Consider the following 20589-nt stretch of genomic DNA (forward strand, 5'->3'; position numbering starts at 1 on the left):
ATCAGTCAACTAATATAACACATTTAAAGTATATCAGTTATGTATTTTTTTCTATTGAATTGTATATATATATATATATATATATATATATATTTTAACAATGATATGAGTTATTATTTATTTTAATTTTTGTATTTAGTATATATTTTTTTATCCCTTTTGTAGTTTTTTTTCTTGTTAAATGATATTGTTTCTCATCTTTAAGTACAAATATATAATAGGTTGGGAAGATCTAACCTAAAACTCATTAACACTCAGTTTACTATACTCATTTTGATAATTTAGATGTATTTGGAGCAACTTGAGGAAAAAGTGTTTTTTTTTTTAAAATATATTTATGCAATTTTTAACACTTAAATAACTAATCATTTTCAACCTATCAATAGTATATCTAGTGTATCAGTCGTATACTAATAGTGTATTGCGTGTATCACGTGGGTCGAGCTTGTTTTTTTATTACTTTTATAAAAGTAATAAGTTTGGCCCATGGACCTAATTTTTTAAACTTATTTTGCCCAAGAAGCCCTACAAACAACAATATATCTAAAGAGTAAAGAGGAAAGTTCACATTTTTAAAAGATTAGAGATAATATTGAAATTTACTTAAATCTCCACCATTGAAATTAGCTAAAAGGATCTAAATCCTATTCCAAATCATCTGCATATCAAGATCCAAATTCTCCACAGTCAAGGATATTTTTTGTCTACAAAATAATTGGAAGCAATTCATTTGCAAGTTTACAGGTTAGTCTTTACTTGTATTGTGTCATTGACAGTCGACATTTTCAATCTTCATCAGGTCTGTTGAATGCTAGCCCCTTGATTGCATGTCGACATTGAAACCTGGAAATGATCATCAAAGTCCCATAATGCTAAAATTTGGAATGAAATATTGATATTGTTACATAAAAGGATCAACAACAGGCATAAAACTCTACATTTGGAGCACACTTTCACGAAAAGAAGGTTATTTCTTTAGTTTAATGGAAGGTTAAAAAATCTAACCTTTTAGTTGAATTGATAACTCTTAATAGATTGAGTTATATTCAAATTGACTATTTAATAGTAATTTACAATGATCAAGTCACATTCAAGTACAGTTTTATTACTTATAAACATTCCGTTTATAAAAATTCCTTAGACCACTGTTTTCTTTAGTTTCACTTTCAAAAATCACTAATCTTGAAAATGAAAATATGTTATTTACCATAAAATAAGATTCGGAAATAAAGAAAACTATTAGTAAATGAGCATGATTTTTAAAAACAAAAATGTTATCCAATGGCCTGATATGAGTCTATGATTTTATATTATACTTAAAACTTTATTTCTTAACGTTAACGCCCTCATTCAAAAGTTAAACACTCACAAACACCCCACAATTTTAATACCTAAATCCCGGCCGTTATTGTTAAAAAAAAATAAAAATAAATAAATAAATAAATCCCAGCTGTACTAAATGTCCCTCCTAATATATTTAACCAATCCTTTTTACTTGAACACTGAATGGTTGGTAACTTATTAAGGACAAGGGCAACAGATTCTCGTTTCACTTATCTCCACTATCGCATGATATTATCTATTTTGAGCATAAGTTCTCATGTTTTTTGCTTTCGATTGGATTTCACCCAGAAGGCTCCAATCAATAGAGAGGTTGTCCTTAATGCATATACACATGATTTTTCTATTATCTAGTCAATGTGATACTTTTGTCACACTTAACCTACATAATTGATGAAATTTTGCAATAATAACCGAAGATTAAACATTCCATACCAGATTGAATCTTCTACTGAAGAGTTGGTTAAGTCATCAGAGGTTCCAACTTGAGATTCACGATCAGGACCAGGATTATTCATCTGCTGGATTTGGGATTTGCACTTAAATCGTAGTTTGAAAGGTACTATCTGCATGAAAGACCTCTTTAGATGATACCAAATTGATTAACAGATTCTAATGCACCAAGAAAGATGCACGCAGTGGTGCTTCATAGTTTGGACAATCGAAATTATCAGCAACCTATTATGACCTCAGATTATGCATTTGGATCAAACCGAAAGATCTAATTTCAAACGATATTGATAAACAAAAAGTGATGTAGTAGAGTATATTAAAGCAGTCAAATTCTCATGAAACTAGATAATTTAATATGAGTGGGAGATTCAGGATATTGTTGACAGTTGACAAATAACTGACTTTTGTCACACAAGGATATACGATGTTCTTCTTGTCAAATAACTGATTGGTATTCTTCCATCAGCTAACTGAATAAATCATTCTTTACTAAATGAGAGGTAGACCACAAAATCCCCCAGATAATCTCATATTAACATCCTTACATGAAAATAAAAGCAAATATGTTTAACGTTTTCTTTCAAAAAAACAAAAAAACATGTCTAACGTTTACCTTTTTGCTGTATCGGAATTCACGTTTTGGAATGAAGTGCATGGGCAGATTGAAAGAAGAAGGAGCCTTCACCAACAGAAATAACTTAGTAGGGCCTAAAAGAATATGTTATCATTTCTTAATGAGGGAAATTTCAAGGATGAGAATTCTTCTCCCAACTTGATCAATTTGCTTTAACATGCACAACTGTGTACCTGGATATGAGACAGACCCAGCATCCTTTGAGATTAATGTTCGAATAGCCTGTTATTAACAATAAAATTTGTTATCAGATAGTGAAAAAAATTTAAGAAAGATACTACGATTCACAAGCACCTTTCTTGAAAGAGCTTCTGCTGCTTTGTGCTTGACGAAGTTATCAGCACCTCTCACCACAACTTTTTTATGTGAAAAGCACATCTCATAAACATATTGAGGTCGTAGTGGGGTTGCTCCGAGAATTAGTAAGACTTCCTGGATGTTAGGTGTCTCACTAATCAACGATTTGATGGCAACTTGAAAACCAGAGACTGAATTCATTAACTTCTCCATTCTCTTAATTCCCTGTCTGACCTCCCTCATTCTGCCAGTATGCTTTCGTCGTGATGATGCTTTTAGTTCATTTTGTGCCAGTTCACTTCCCTAAAACTAACCATTCTTATGATCCTCATATTGAAGCAAAAAAGTGTAAAGGAAACTACCCATTCTTATCTAACATACCAGCTCTTTATATTCTTCATGCAAAGTGTCAAATTCAATGCTCATATCCTGTAGGATTCTGCACGTAAGCCACCTAACTTCAGTACTAATGGTACAAACATACCAAAAAGGTATCTCACACAATGTTAAATCTTCATTAATCATATATTTCTCTAGTTTATAGCAAAATGGAGGGGGAGCCAGAGTTGGGGTTGTATAAAATTTATAAACTTTTGGCTCCCAGGATATAAGTGGTGAAGATCGAATCAGGCAACCAATGCCTGCTGAAACTGAAAAGAGAAGTTTTTAGCTCTACAAATATGTATATTTAAACTACAGATTACACGGATTTCATTTCAAGACTAAGAGGTACTCTCGCATACTGAGTTTTAGTCTCAGATAAACAAAAGCTACCTATGTTTGTTTCTTTAATGGGTATCCCTTTTCTCCACAATATCTACTTTATAAAGGTATTCTTGCAAGGGCTTCTTGTAATACTAGGAAAGAAACAATAAAATTGGTCCATTACATGTGATGTCATACAATCTTGATGCAAAAATCATAGAAGCCACATCGAAATGGATAAAATGAAGAAAGAATTAAGCAAGCAAAATGAATGCTCTGTTAGCTCAACATTATTCATTCTGACTATTTATCATTTTTTTAGTACAACAAATGTAATCATGGAGATTTAAACCTCGACCGGAAGAACATGTTGGCATTTTACTATTTATGATTTCATCCTAAACATATTTTAAAACCAGAACCACAGCAATTTACAAATCCTAGGAAGAAATCACTAATATTATATGACATTCACAAAGTACTTATACATTCTATTACATCAGCAACACATTCAATCAACTTAACAACAGATTCAGCAAGAAAATTTCATCATACCAAAAATGGTCATCTAAATTTCCCAACTCCTACAGATCGGATTTTAGAATTCCTAATTTTCCTTCCTCAAATTTACCAGGCACAATTTCAAACAGAGTGACTGAGGTAATCAAATCGAACCAGGTGCATAAATCATGCAGAAACTCGGATTGACTCAAAACTTAACATCCATCACTCGATCTTTTCGCAATCACACATACATTTTCCATCAGGAATCAAACCTGAATGGATTTTGCCAGCGTTTCTAGCAGTTTCTAAGTTAAGAAACGGAAAATGTGATGGAATTGGAAAAGGGCAACTTACGAAGGGACTTGTTGGTGCATGTACAAGACGAAGGCGGAGACATCGTTGATGATATTGAAGAGTATGGAGCTATCGAAGCAATCGGCGGAGGATTCGATCTCCGTATACTGCATCTCTGAGCTACCTTTTCCCTCCATTCCGGAGAGAGAGTGTGTGTGTGCGTGCTCTGTTTGTTTATTTGAAATGTCACTTTATCGTTATTTTATTTTCTTAATTAATAGACATTAACCCTATTCATGCAAAAGTGTGGAGATTAAATTGAAATAAAACTCAAATATCCAAGTTAAAATTATAATATTTTTAAATTTAAAGAATAAATTTAAATCAAATTCAAAATTTAATACCTAAATATAAAATTTTAAAATAAAGAATTTCATAAGAAAAAATATATTCAATAATAATTAAAGCTATTTTTTTTTTATCAATTTTTCAATCTTTGAGATAATAATTTGGTATTTATCCACTGTCGAACTATGTTCAAATTAGTGAAATATTTTGATTTATCATTTTTTTAGCAATACTTGGATATATCTTAGGCCATACTCATATTTTTGCAACTCATTTCAACCATAGAGCAAACAAAACTCACAAGTATGTAAAAAGAAATAATAAAAGAAAGAACAATTTCTACATGACAAACTATGGTTGAACGACTGATTCTTAAGTTTAGATTATGCCTCATATTACTGCAATAATTTGATCAAATGCTGACGCTGAGCATAAAACAACTTTTTTTTGTGGTTTTTCCCTACTAGAAGGACTGAGTTATCAGTGCAGAAGGCAAGTGAAATCAGACCAAATTGATCCAAAATGAGCATATGTCTTTAGAGAGAGCCTTTTTCTCCCACTAACTAAAGATTTTTAGAGGAGAGAGAGTGGATATGAAGGTTCTAAAAGCTATAAAGACTTTCGGTCGAATCAAATAATCATTTCGTTTCCTACTATAATTCCATAGTATTAAGGGTAGTAACGAATCAAACCACGGAGAGCCGATTAATTTTCCTACTAAATGACTTGTTGTGAGTAACCAAAAGAGGGGAGGGGGGAAGGGGGAAAGGTTGAAGAGTTGATTTCGATTGTAAAAAAAAAATAGTTAAAAATAGTAACGATCGAACATAATTTTTTTTATGCTTGAGTAAATGGAAACTATCAATGAGACAAAGCCTAGCTCAGGGTAGATTGAATTTATTCCTAATTAGCTACTCGATCATCGATTAATAAGAAAAGTGTCTCGTAATTTCAATTAGTTTTAACTTAGCCAATCTCTTCTAGAAAAGCTAGAAGGAAATCTGATTAATCAAATTATTTTTTAGGCTTAGGGGAAAAGCCTCCTAAACATGCAAACTAATTGACATTAAGATCTAAGGGCAATTGCTAAGCCGAACAGAATAATTAGGAATAACCTAATTAGGTATTAAATGCGAATTTCTCCTAAGTTAGATAGATGAATGTTATTCGATTAGAAAAGCCAAATCAATACGCAACTAACTTAACTTTCATTACTTGGCAATCTAAGAACCTAACAATTATGGATTAGGTGTGAACTTATAACTGTGAATTAAACGTGCTTGATAAATTTGTCAAATTATTTCAAACACATTCAACCAAATCAATAAGATCAAGGAGAAAATTCATTAAACAATTAAAACTACAGACACGATCGTTCATAACCTCATGAGAAAACAAATTAAGATATAAATCCTAAATCTCCAGCTAGACAATAATACCTCAGCCTTGATACATGCTTGAACAAACCAAATAATAATCTGTCAATGTCTCAATTGAGTGGGGAAGAAGAGATATGGAGAAAATCTTAGAAAAATGAGGGAATTCTGATCTCAAATAGTTAGTGAGTGTCTAGGTCAATTTTAAAGAAATTTACGTCGCAGCGTTGTAACGCTAATACAAGCGTAGCAACGCTGCCCTCACCAGGTGCGCGCAAACATTTCGTTGGAGTTTATAGCGTCACAACGCTAGATGCAACATTACAACACTCTAAACAAGAGGGCTCTTAGGTCTACAACGTAGTGTACTAGCGTGATGCAACATCGCAACGTTATAGGCGATACTGATGCTACAGCCTTACAGTGTAGCGTTACGTTCGCATGGAGGGTAATGACGCTCTACAGAGGCATTTTGGTAATTTTTCACTCTTCTCCACGATTGATGCTATGGAGCTCCATCTTGGTTTGTTTAGGTCTCGTTTTGGCTTTAAATGTCCATCCTACCTTATAGTTGCTCAAAACCTACAATATAGCATAACAACACATAAAATTCCACGAGTGAGCCTAAATTAATCTAAGAAAAATAGCACTTTTACGGTGCTATCAAATACCCCCAACTTAATTCTTAATATCCTGAGCAAGGTAAAACACACAGCCATACACAAAATATGTTTGCTTAATTGCACGACTCGTTACTCTCTTTTTAGCAATCTAGTAAAATCACTCATGCCATCAAGAATGAACTCCAAAAGCAATCAATCAAATGGGATAATTTTAAGAAAATTTCTTCAATGCATAAGTGAGTTCAAAGTTTTCCTACTTAAACCTAAACAAAACCCGAAATAGAAGGCCCTCAATTTGTTTTCCCTACTCTAGCTCGAAAGGTCATGAACTAAACTTCCTTACTTTCGAAGTGGCAATAACATGCAAGAAGGAAATGCAAACCTTATTTCTTGTTATCCATTTTTTTTCTTTTTGAAATGGAGAGGAAACATTTTTTCAGAAAAAACTGCTTTCATTTTGACTTGTCCACACGGGTTACATGAAAGACATCCAACTACGGGCCAAGTTCCTTCAAAGGTGCCTAAGGTACTCATTCCTTGGGGACACTTTAGCTCAGAGGAAAACTATGGGTGTCATAGTCGCCCCGGGTTAATCATGTCCTTAAGAAAGTGAAATAAACCTCTCTTTATTAAAAAATTTATTTATTTATTATTTATTTTTTTTAGAGAAAAATTAGAGCAACAGTTGGTTTGCACCTAGTGCTTGTATTGTTAAATTGAAATCTAGGGAAGTCCAGTTCTATCACTAAGACATTTTTAGGTGACAATACAAATATGGGCTTTATAATGCCATTCTAAGCATGCAAGATCTAGGATAATCAGGTAAAGAACTCAATATTTATTTTTTTAAAAAAACTCAAAAGTCATGATTAGTTTCTTCCTACATTGTCTCAAACATGCAATTCTCAGTGAATGCATCGTCAACGGTCATAATAACGAGCACAACAACAAGGCAAACAAACATTCAAAAAGCAACACAAGTCTGAGCTCAGATGCTCAAAGACTACCAGACATGCATCAATATAAGTACCAAAATACCAACAACCTACCCCCAACTTTTAAGAATACATATTATCCCCAATGTGAGAAATGAAGAGCATAAGGGAACAAAAACTTCCCTGGAGGGTGGATGGGGAAAAGGGCTCCTCTCCAACAAGCATTCCCAACTAAAAAACCTAAAAAAACAAGAAGATGGGAAATATTAAGATAAAAAAGAGAGAAAATTATGAAAAATAAAATTTAACTAAGAAAGAAATAAATATTTAAAGCCTAGCTACCTCCAGGAAGCGCAAAATTTTAAGGTCGGTTGCTCGACCATATTTGACTCTATTTAAGGGTAAACCGATGAGTCTAACTGTTATGCAAGATCAAAACAATCCATAGAATCTCCTTTGTGAAAAAAATTTCAATCGATGACCATTAACTATTGAATGATTTTCTAGTCTCCAAACTTTAAATATTCTCACTGCACCATTAGGATAAACATCAATAACACTAAAAGGACATAATAATTTAGAACGAAGTTTACCTACCATAGACTTTAATTTAGAATTATAAAGGGGCACTTCCTGGCCAACTCTAAACTCTTTAGGTGTTATCATTCGATCATGTAATTCCTTCGTACGCTCCTTGTAGATTAGAGAATTTTCGAGTGAATCCAACCTCAACTCCTTAATCTTCTGAATTTGTAAAAGTCTAGTCTCACCTGATGCCTTAGGGTCCCAATTACACTACCTAACTGCCTAGTAGGCCCGATGTTGTATCTCCATAAAGAGGTGGCAAGCCTTACCATAAATCATCTTATAAGGAGACATCCCTATAGGTGTCTTGAAGGTTGTATAGTAGGCCTATAATGCATCATCTAGCCTCAGACTCTAATCCTTCCTGCCAGGGTTCACAACCTGCTCTAAGATAGATTTCACCTTTCTATTTGAAACTTCTGTTTGACTGTTCATTTGAGGGTGGTAGGGGGTGACAATGCGGTGTTGCATGCCATATTTCTTCAAGAGGGCAACAATTATGTTGTTGTAGAAATGTATACCCTATTCATTGATGATTGCACGTGGAAAACGAAACTTGCTAAGAATGTGAGATCTCAAAAATCCTGCAACCACTTTAGAATCGTCAGTGGTAGTGGCCTTGGCTTCCACCCATTTGGAAACATAGTCCACAACACTAAGAATATATTTAAATCTATAGGAAAAAAGAAAAGGGCCCATGAAATCTAATCCCAAACATCAAATATTTCACAAACAACTATAGGGACCTAGGGCATTTCATTCCTACGAGATAGACATCCAGATTTCTAACATCTCTCACATGTTTTACAAAAGAAATATGTATCTCTAAAAAGTGTGTTCCAATACAATCTTGAGTTTAATACTTTTTTAGCCGTGCACTTAGGACTATAGTGTCACATGCATGTTCATGACAAAAAGCTAAAACAGAGAAAAACTCATCATTAGGAACACACCTCCTAATTATCTGGTCAACACAAAACTTCCACATATATGGATCCTTCGAAACATATTATTTTGCCTCACTTTTCAGTTTAGCCTTATGATGTCTACCGAGGTTAAAAGGAACGTCACTTGTGACAAGATAGTTAAAGAGATTAGAATACCATGGAATCATTAAGATGCCATCAACCTGGAGCAAAGCCTGTTCAGAAAAATCTCCATTGGATGGCAAGCAATCCCCTCTTTCCACAAGTCTACTCAGATGGTCAGGAACAATATTCTCAGAACCTTTTCTATCCTTTGTTTTAGCATTGAACTCCTAGAGCAAAAGGATCCAACGAAGAAGACTTGGTTTAGACTCCTTCTTGTCCATAAAATAGTGCAAAGCTGCATGATCAGAATAAACAGTTACATGTGAGCCAAAAATATATGATCAAAACTTTTCTAAAGCAAAAACAATATAAATGAGTTCTTTTTTAGTAGTGGTATAATGACACTGAGTAGGATTCAAGGTCCTTGAAGCATAATATGTAACATGATGCTTCTTCTCAATTCTTTGTCCAAGAATAGCTCCCACAACATGTTACTTGCATCACACATGATCTCAAATGGAAGATCCCATCGAAGGACCTAAATCACTGATGCACTAGTCAAAGCCTTCTTTAGCACATCAAAGGCTTGCTTGCACTCCCCACTAAAGTTCTAAAGCAATATGGTCATTGATAGGGCAATTTTACTGAAATCCTTAATGAACCTGTGATAAAAATCTACATGGCTTAAAAACGAATGAACATCTCTCATTGGAAGGTAAGAAAGGTTAGTAATTGTTGGGGATGATGCCCTAAACTCTCGTTGGGTCCTGTAGTTTGTAAACACTATATTGAACAAACACTTGTGATGTAATAATATATGATATTTTCTTCACTATTGTCTATGAAACATGGGATGTTTTATTTGTTTTACCATAAACCAATAAACTAAGATCCCTGGTTGTCATTGTAACTTAAGTATGTATGTGGAGACATACATGTGGATCATGCCTTAAGTGATAACCAAAATGGTCTGTACTATATGAATATAGGAGGGAAACTTTATCCTGGTGACACTATGGATGCGACCTGCTTTGTACATATTCACTCCTTTCTGCCTGTGCCTTTCTCTTTATCATCCTTTGTCAATATTTGCGTTGTTCTGATCTTTTACTTTTTGCGTTATTCATTGCGCTGCCATGATGTAATATTTGTTTATACTTAGAAACATTTCCCATACTTTGTAAATTCTGACTAACACTTAGTTAATTCTTAGTTTAGCAGTACTTTACCTTTTATCTTTCAAAGTTCTGCTCAAACCTTCTTTTTGAAATTTTTATTCTAAGTGTTTGTCTAGTCTATCCAAACAACGCAATGAGGACCTTGCTTATCTTTAAATTTGGGGGTGGGGAAGGTCTGAGCAGATAAGATCAAGAATATGCGATGATTAAGAAAAGACGTTCATTTTTTTCATTTCATAATATATATATACTTTTTTTAAAAAAATTTTATGCCAAACTTCAATGTCAACGAAAGGGAAAACCTAAAAAATGTTCTGATAAGAGTTTAGTTGTGAAAGAAGCCTGCTCGTAGTTGGATGTTCGTATGACACCCACAGGAGCAAGCCAAAATGAAGGTGGGTTTCCAAGAATAACGCAATAAAAGAGAAAATAAAAAAAAGTATAAGAGAACTCCTTTGAATATCATGAGTTAAAGTTGAAATTGGCACACAACCGTAGTTGGATGTTCGCATGACACCTGTGGGAACAAACCAAAACGAAGAGTGTAACCATCACCAACAGTCTCTATTAAATAACACAAAGTTTGACCACTACATATAGACATATCAAGTTGTTTTGACAAAGAAGAGATAAATATTCTGTTTTCAAAACTAGAAAAGCATCTTTGAGCAAAATTTTGTTATATAGAAGAATAAAGTAAGGTTTTATTCAGAATTAGCAAGGATAGAAGAAAATTGCATTGTTAAGAAATGTGCCTGAGTGTAACATTCGGAGCAGCCAATCGACGCAAAAATATAGGAGAGGAATTTAGCATTATTGTCTTAGTAGAAGATATGCTCGAGGACAAGAATATATCTAAATTTGGGGGTGTGATAACTTCTAGAAATACAAGTTATTTATGCCGCCTTATCTAGATATTGCGGCCAAAAGAGAAGAAATATGTGTTGATTGTATGAAAATTAGCTCAAAAATACAATAATTATGAATTAACGCAATTATACCCACTAAAATCGTCAAGATGGTAGAAGAGGATATTTTTACTCTGTTTGCAGGAAACCAAGTCACCGCTTGTGATCAAGGCTCAACGAGAAACTGAACAACGCATCTCTGTTACATTGCGCCCGACAATCAACAATGAAAAGACGATTAACGCAATGACGGTGCAATGCGATAGTCGATCTCGAGCTAAATTTCAACCGCATGCGGTAATAAAAACAACACCGCATGCGAGCAACTGATCGAAAGATGCAGCTGAGCAACACAAAAGCGGAGGATTGTGACACGTGTACAACTAACCGTTGTGCAGATTTGATGGTCTGATTGCATAACAAAAGGAATATTTATTCCTCCATCTTAGGAATTTTCATAACAAGAAGTGAGGTCCACAACTAAGAGTTAAAGTTTTTCACCTATAAATACCCCCATAGAATTCAGAGAAGATATACTTGAGATGGGTATAATTGATACGAGGGCTAATTGTTGCTAAATTATTGAGAGAAAAGGCTGAGCTGAGTATTGATCGGAAGGAATCCGGGAAGAAAATAGGCAAGGCCGAGAGGTGAGTCTCAGTGCGATTCTGTCAGATCCCCACTGTGAAGCTCTTGCTTAGATCCCTGCTACCGGTTGAGCAAGCGTGAGAGGGAAGCTCATCCGTCTGCACGATCCATCCACATTGGCAAGCAAATCTCCATTCATATCGGCGCCAAGACGTTAGCGTTTATTTGTATTTGTTTCCAACTCTATTCATCACTGTATTTCATCTTCTTAATCTCTTCATTCACAAATCATGTATCAGACACTGAATAGAAATATTGAATGTCTCGATCGATTTCATATCCCCTTCTCTGTCTATTTCCGTTCCCCTGTTTATCGCTTTCTTCATAAAGTCTTCTTAATCCCTTGGTAATTAATATGAATTAAACAAGTAACTTACTCTGTGCTAAAGAAATAAGAACATTTAGCTAAAGCATGCTAGACGACATCTTCACCTGTGAGAGCAGAAGTGAAGATGCCATTCTGATCTATCGAGAGAAGGTTAGAAGAATGCGTTAACTAAAGCAAGAAGTATTTCCAGAGATGGAAGCAACCTTGCATTCATTACGTTTGTCCCTGTTTCACCATAGAGATGTGGGAGCGCGGTCGATCACCAAGAGGTGTACGTCAAGGAAAAAGTGGAACCGTATTTATGCCTTTAACGCAATTAAGGAACTTGCGATGTTTGTACTAATTATCTTTTCTCTTTCTGTTTCACACATGAGACTTGCCACCATATAACACGATTTTTGTATATCTTCACAGCCAACCTTGACCTCAGTATCTTGTATCATGAATTCTGTATCTTGTATCATCTTAGCTTAGATTTACTTTAACGCAATTTACTTTAACGCAATTTATGTTGTTATCGCATTTTTACCGCTTTACTTTACTTTATCGCATGTTTAATTTCTTGTACACAAATTCTTTTATAAATTGAAAAATCCTTGGTCGCATGTATCACAAGCATAACACAATAACCTAAAACAGTCCCTTTGTTCGACCTCAGATCACACCGAGAAATTTGCGATGAAATTATACTTGGTTTCAACGCAAGGAAACTTGTGACAATGCACAACATACTACAAGAACATTCGTTAATAATGCATATTTATAAGTAGTATCACATATCATCATATATCGCTATGCATATCCATATTTGTATCAGCGCATTGTTTAAGACTCAAATTTGTGTGTGTCAAGTTCATGGATTTGTATCTTGCATGCATCATTGTATAGTTAACTGCATTACAAAGAGGTACAAGTGTTGTGACTTGCTACAAATGGTCTAATCCTGATCATTTATGTGGAGACATGTGAGAGGGGGCACCAAAGAAGTTTGTATAAGACCAGATCACGAAGTGTTATAGTCTTGTTATATAACGCCGTTCATGATAGGGACTTCACATCATTAGGAAGACCATAGGTAACATGACCTTAATCCTGAGTAAGTTGGGAACTTCTGCATTTGAGGGTGGTTCTTTGATTTGCATGGTTGCGAGTGGCCAGATTGTCAACTCAAACCTACCATGTTGGGGATTCGTCTGATATGGGACTGAGAACTTAGCTAAACAAGATGGAATTCATTCATTCCTCGAAGCACGGGTAAGTAGATAGATTGCTCCTTTAAGGGATGATTCCGGGACTTGAACGATGTGGCGCCACACACCTTCTCATGGCCCGAAGGTGTCCACATATAATAGAACTATGTTATATTATTCATTAGAGGGATTAGTGGTACTTAAGGAGTTTCATGTAACTACAGGGGCAAAATGGTAAATTGGCTCAAATGTACTTACGAGCATCACTAAAGGGTTTTACTGTTGATTGGTTATATCCGATGGACACATAAATATATTTGTGGTGAGAAGAATGCAACTGTCGGTCTTTAGTGGAGTGCATGACAGTTAGCAGATGGTGGATTTCGTGGCTAAAGAATTTAGTCAGTTATTCATGTATCGTTGGAGCTTCAAGCCACAGGTCCATAAGATCCCCTTGGTAACTCAATGGATTGAAGTTGAGAATCAGTTTTTGGGTCAGTTTGAAGTGTTCAAATTAACAAGAGGGGGTTTAATTATATATGATATGATTAAACTGGTCAATTATATATGATATAGTTGACATGATGTATAAGATACATTAATTGGAGGAAAATGTTATAAATATGATTTATATCTAGTGGAGGAGAAAAGAACTATGGTTTATATGAAATTGAAGTTCAAATAGGTACAAAAATAATTTGTTGACGTCAATCATCGCAACAACATCAAGATTTTGTATTACAAAATGACTATTTGTAAGTCCATCAACATGTGTTATTAACTATCCCAAATCAAACCTTATTAAATTGTTGGCAAATTTTACAATATATGCATATTAATTTTGAAGAAATTCTGGGTTGTGGAAAGTCATTCTGCTTTAAATTGTCTCTTTGATAATATTACATACCATTATAGTTTTAGATTTCGGTCGAACTCTCCAAATTTTGAGATTCCGATAGGCTTGAAATTTCGATAGAGAAATTTTTTGCATATGATGTGATATTAAAACTACAGGTTGTAAATAGAATATGATTATATTGTTGGTGGTTTTCTCCATAACCGTACATAAATGTGGGAGGTTGCATTCAGTTTTCATAAGTGAAGGATAAAATGAAAATAGTTTTCATTTTGAAAAGAGATTGGACAATCGCTTCACGGATTGTACACTGCCCATCGTATAGCAAACGAGAGCCTACAAGATAGCTCAAGTTACACACTCAATTGACCTAAACGATCGTGTAGTTTTTACTAAGCGATCGCGCGCGTGAGCAATTTTACCTAAACGATTGTCTAAACGATCAACCCCGATTTACTAAATGATCAAGCATTCGTCTATATGATAGACACAAAATCTCTCCCACTTGCTTGGTCATTGAATACGTAGTTTCCTCCTCCCGTCTACCAAATCCAATAGAGCCCACACCTCCTAGATTCTCAATTTGAGAATATCGAGGTTACTAAGTGGTGGTGTCCTTCTTGCTGCCTATTTATGTAGAAGACAGTTCGGTGGTGAGCGATAGCGAGATTTGGTGGATCTAGGATTGACGTGCACAGCGACAGTGAGAGGTGTTGTTCCTTGACGAGAGCGAGAGAAAGGCAGAAGAAGTATTCTTCAAAGGTGAGCCTCTCAGTCTTTTATATTTCTAGTTAAAAACATGTCGTAATTTGTTAGTAAATGCATAGCTTGTATGTTTGTTTATGAATGTGGTTTTTCTGTCACAATGAATTTAGAACGATCTTACTTCTATTCATAGGTCCTCTTTGATAAGAGTTCCTTCAATTGGTATCAGAGCCAGGTTCTGATATTCCAAATTCGTTGTTGTATAGAATAGCATTTACATTCTTGGTGGGTGAAGCATGTCTACATTCTGTTTAATTATTAAATGGTTTTGTGGATGTGGATTAATGGAGTTTTCTAGGATGATGCCTCGGGTTATATAATTCTTTTACATTCAAAGTTAATTGTAAGGGCCCCTGTGTTTTTGGGCATATTAACTTGCTATCGAGTCTGTAATTCAAAGAGTTTGAGTCACTGTGAGTCACTCGTAATGAGACTTCAAGGCAAGAAGTTGCCATGTACTTCGAGGATGAAGATGATGAAGCGTTCGCCAGGTCGTGTAAACGATGGGGTAAGCGATAGTTGAGTATGGAATACTCGACAACATGTTAACGCGTGCACACTAGACGATTGTATAGCTCAACAAGCTTCATCACTTAGTTACTGACTATACGATTGTAGAGTAAAATGTTACTTAAGCGCTTGTTTTATGATCGTCTAGACGATCGTGATTCACAGCAACATCATCATCTAAATGATCGTTTAGACTTGCATGTTTGTATTTGGTGTGCTAAACGATTGAGTGCCTCATGCTTCATCGCATTGTAAATGGTACTCGATTGTAGCTATACGATCGTGGATACTTTTCTAGTTTACTAAACGATCAGGGAGGCTTCGTCCGGGCGGTTCAAGACCCGATTCGCATGTGAATGGGATTGCTCGATGGATAAATGCAATAGATAGAATTTTATTTCCGACTTTGAGGTTGTTCATCCTGGTCCATTAGTCTTTGGTGAATGTACGTAGAATGTATGTTTGATTATATGTCATATGGTATGCCATAAAGTTGAAATCCCACCTTAGGTTATGCATTGGTCATGCATCATCTCTATATTGTAAGAGTTATGATTTAGAGTTTGCATGATTTAAATTACATAAGAGCATGCTCATGCATCATATAATATAAGAGTTATTTTTATGCATGCATTAAGCATAGACATGCATCATCTTTATATTATAAGTGTTATAGTATAAGGGTGTATGAAAGTATGTTTTCTTTGTTCATTACCAAGTAATAAAAGTTATATAGAGTAATGAATAGACATTGCATCAAGCATGACACATAGGTTAAATTTATAAGTGTTATAAATACCTAATTATGCATGGCAATGTGTATGGATTTTGGTTGTTTCTTTTATAAGAGTTACAAAGAAATTAGAACTAAAATCTATAAGAAAGACATGCATGCAAACTTAGGATTGAATCATGGTTTTAAAACATTAAAAGTGTTTTAAAACTTGGTGAAGATAGACCTAAGATCATGGTTCTAATAAGATTATAAACCTAAGGTTTAATCTTTAATTAGTTTAATAGGATTAAATTGACTAATAAAAGATCAAAAGTGTAGCAAATCTATCTGTAAGAGACCTTTTGTATAAGGCAGATTCTGTCTAGGCTGGGTATTTAAGCTGACGGAAACAGAACATCCCTACCTAGGAACCTATCTGGAAAGGTGAATTAGATAGATTTGATGCATGCATGCAATTTTGAGGATAGTCCATTAAAGAGTTTAATGTGTCTACTTGAACTTGTTTAATTTCAAAGACAAAAGTTGTTTTTTAGCAAATTAAACTAACTTAGATAAAATAAGTAGTCGGATGGTCTAAGTTTATGAACCCTTAGGTAGAACATTCAGTGGGAGGTACTTGGGGTATATGATACTTCATTTAAACCTCTTCGTGTTTCTCCCATGTTTACACCTTGAAATCTATCTTCGGCCTTGTGGAACCCTGGGAGTGTCCCCCTAAAGGATGATGTTTGGGTAGGTCAATATCAAGGTGAACGAAGAGAATGTTCATAGTAAGTGGGAGCAGGACGTGTGACAACATATCCCACGATCTCTCTCGTTAGATTGGATAACGTTTCTGTGCATCGCCTCGAGGCACCATGGGAGTGTCCCCCTATAGGATGGCAGTTTTGCATGACTCTTTATCTGATCTCCTGTATAAAATAAGGTCGCTTTAGTCTCTTATCCAAATCTGCTTTTTACCTTCAGTGGGTGCATTAGGCGAGACTCTAGGGCCGAAAATGAGGGGTTACACTTACATGAAATTGTTAAGGGCTAACAGTTATGGACCGAACAAATGGTGACTGTTAGGGTCAATTACAAGAGTTATTTCTGCCTAATGGTTGAGAGTGTCTCATCCCAGTGAAGGGGCATCTGATCACGCCACCGATCACGTTTATCCTGCCTCGTCGGGGCATCATTGCGAAATAGAAGTATTTTCACTTAGGGTACTTGGAAACTATTTTGCTAAAACTAAAATTGGTGTTAAAATGTGGTATTGCATAGACTTATTAAGTTTGTTCATTTTTCAGCAATGTAATTATGGCTACAGCCACTTTAGCTCTTTTATGCATCAACAAACTGACTGGCAAAAATTACGCTAGTTGGAAACACACGATCACAACCATATTAATCATCAATGACCTGAGGTTCGTCCTTACGAAGAAGTGTCCTCCTATTCCATCTCAAAACGCCATTCAAAATGTTTGAGAGGCCTATGAGCGTTGGACACGGGATCTATAAGAGGAAACAAGGTACCGATGGGAAGGTGAAACCTTCAAGGCTAGACTTGTGGCAAAGGTAGGTGGAGGGAGTCGATTATGAAGAGACTTTCTCGCATGTTGCCATGTTGTAGTCTATCCGCATCCTCCTGCCCATTTCTGCTTATTATAATTATGAGATATGGTAAATGAACGTCAAGACTATCTTTTTGAATGGTAATCTTGAGGATACCATTTATATGGTGCAGCTCGAGGGATTCATAGCCCAAGGTCAAGAGCAAAAGGTTTGTAAACTAAATCGGTCCATTTATGGACTGAAACAGGGGTCTCAATCTTGAAACATTCTATTTGATACTACGATCAAATCGTACGGCTTTGACCAAAATGTTGATAAGCCATGTGTCTATAAGAAAATCATCAACAGTTCAGTAGTTTTTCTAGTGTTATATATAGACGATATCCTATTCATTAGGAATGATGTAAAACTACTGACTGCAGTTAAAAACTAGCTAGCGACCCAATTCCAAATGAAAGATTTGGGAGAGACTCAGTTTGTTCTTGGTATTCAGATCTTTTGGGATCGTAAGAACAAAGTGCTAGCGCTGTCTCAGGCGACAAGATGTTGCCAAGTACTCGATGCAGAACTCCAAAAGCAGCCTACTGCCTTTCAGGGTCCCATATGCATCTGCCAATGGCAGTTTGATGTATGTAATGCTCTGTACTAGACCAGACATCTACTATGTTGTGGGGATAGTAAGTAGATATCAGTCTAACCTAGGACAGGGTCACTAGATCGCAGTCAAGAATATCCTCAAGTATCTTCGAAGAACGAGGGATTACATGCTCGTGTATGGAACTAAGGATTTGATCTTTACTGAATACAAGGACTCTGACTTTCAAACTAATAAGAATTCTCGGAAATCCACTTCAGGGTCAATGTTTACTCTTAAAGAGAAGTTGTAGCGTGGCGAAGCACTAAGAAGGGGTCCATCGCTGACTCCACGATGAAGGCCAAGTATGTAGCGGCTTGTGAAGTTACTAAGGAGGCTGTTTGGCTTCCTCCTGACGATCTGGAAGTTGTTCCAGACATGTCTACCCATCACCCTCTTTTGTGATAATAGTGGTGTTGTGGCGAACTCCAGCGAACCCAGGAGTCACAAGCGCGACAAACATATAGAGCGGATGTATCATCTCATCTGCGAGATAGTGCATTGAGGGGACGTGATAGTCACAAAGATTGCTTCGAAGCATAACGTTGCTGACCCATTTACGAAAGCTCTCACGGCTATAGTTTTTTAGAGCCACCTTCAGAGCATGGGTCTACGAGACAGCTCGCGGCTGAACTAGGGTAAATGGGAGATTTTTGTACTGGGCTTTAGTTGATACTGGGGTATGCCCTAGTTATTGTATATTGTACATTTTATATTGTATTATACATTAGTCTCTCGAGTTATTAGGACAAGTGGGAGATTTTGGGATTGGTGTCTTAATTCTCTCGAAGTCTCGTTGTTTTGTTAAGATACACATTGTTCAATGAATAAAATAAGTGTTATTTAATTCTGGCATTTAATTCATATCCAATAAACAAAGCTCATTGGTTATCTTATGTGAACTTAAGCATGTATATGTGATATACAAGTGGATCATGCCTTAAGTGATAACCTAAATCGGTCTGTAGTATAAGGATTAAAGTGGATACCTGATTCTGGTGACCACTACGGATACGACCCGCTTTATAGAGGTTTGCAAGTGTTGTAAACAACTACAGATGGTAGATCCTGACCATTCATGTGGAGACGTGGAGCGGGGGTGTCCTATATAAAGAGTTTGGTTATTGACCTATACGATAGGTCTCCGACTTCTCCCACTTGCCCAATCGTGTACGCGATCGTTGTTTCCTCCGTTCGTCTGCCTCACACCAAGTTCGAACAAAGCCCACCATTTGGATTCTCACACCGAGAATACCAAGGTCGCCTTGTTGGTGGTGTCAAACTCAACTCAACACCGTCGAGGTTTTCTAGAGGCTATTCGTGGTGCTTTGGAGGAATCCGTTCATGTTGCGGAAGAGATCGTGACCGAGGAGATCATTGAGGACGAGCGCGAAGTGTTCGTGCGGTGTTACGGTCGTGTAGATTGAGCGCTCGTGGTTGCTGTTGTTCTATCAGAGTGCGCATCGGAGCGTGGAGACGCTTCTGTCATTATTAGTACAATTTTTCCCTCTGTACATTTGTTGTTTCATGCTGTAATTTCTCTCTAAATTGTATAACCGCTTGTATTGAAGTCGACTGTAAATGATTTTTTGATTCATGATTGTAATTTGGAATAGTCTTGCTTCCGCTGCTCACAGAAATCATCGTTCCGATTTTCTTCAATTGGTATCAGAGCTAGGTTCTCTAATATTCCAAATTACAGATCTGAACTGAACGCTTTTTACAGTCGTGATGGGTTTTTGCATTTGTAGTTAACCATTTTCTGCATTTGTGGATGAATGTGATGAATGCTTCGGGTTTAAATTGCCTTTTTCCTGAAGCTTTCGGTATTACAAAGTGTTAATTGTAAAGGCCCTGTGTTTTTGGGCGAAATTAACTTTGCAATCGAGTCTGTAATTCAAAAAGTTCGAGTTCTCGAGTCGTTCGTGATGAAGCTTCTGCGCATGGCGATGCAGTTCTCAACGAAGAAGAAGATCAAGTGTTAGTCAGATCGTGTAGACTCAGGTAAATGATCGTAAGGATTTTACTAAGCAATCGTTTAGATTTTTCATTCTAGACGATCGTGTAGTATTTTCTAATCGATCATTTAGCTACTGCTAAGCGATGGGGTAAATCGTTTACCATATCGTGTAGCGTTGGTTGTACAATCGCGTAGG

At 35.9% G+C, this 20589-nt stretch overlaps 1 protein-coding gene across 1 annotated transcript; it reads right to left on the minus strand.

Moving 5' to 3' along the window:
- Positions 1 to 595: 595 nt before the first annotated feature.
- On the minus strand, positions 596 to 4475 carry LOC120085475. The gene is made up of 7 exons (XM_039041453.1): positions 4289 to 4475; positions 3107 to 3164; positions 2723 to 3028; positions 2602 to 2650; positions 2408 to 2502; positions 1777 to 1907; positions 596 to 843 (listed from the first exon to the last, which is right to left on the minus strand). The coding sequence occupies exons 1-7, from the start codon at positions 4423 to 4425 to the stop codon at positions 786 to 788; spliced, it is 834 nt and encodes a 277-aa protein (XP_038897381.1). The 5' UTR covers positions 4426 to 4475; the 3' UTR covers positions 596 to 785.
- Positions 4476 to 20589: the final 16114 nt, after the last annotated feature.

Source organism: Benincasa hispida, chromosome 9 (assembly GCF_009727055.1).
Source record: "Benincasa hispida cultivar B227 chromosome 9, ASM972705v1, whole genome shotgun sequence".
NCBI lineage: Eukaryota > Viridiplantae > Streptophyta > Magnoliopsida > Cucurbitales > Cucurbitaceae > Benincasa > Benincasa hispida.

What these genes read in the sequence shown, in the direction of transcription:
- LOC120085475 (XM_039041453.1), bottom strand. Translation starts at nt 4,425, where the DNA reads ATGGAGGGAAAAGGTAGCTCAGAGATGCAGTATACGGAGATCGAATCC. An exon ending in TGGGTCTGTCTCATATCCAG is followed by an intron (nt 2,503 to 2,601) that starts GTACACAGTTGT and finishes ATATTCTTTTAG; the next exon opens with GCCCTACTAAGTTATTTCTG. An exon ending in TCAGTAGAAGATTCAATCTG is followed by an intron (nt 844 to 1,776) that starts GTATGGAATGTT and finishes GATCATTTCCAG; the next exon opens with GTTTCAATGTCGACATGCAA.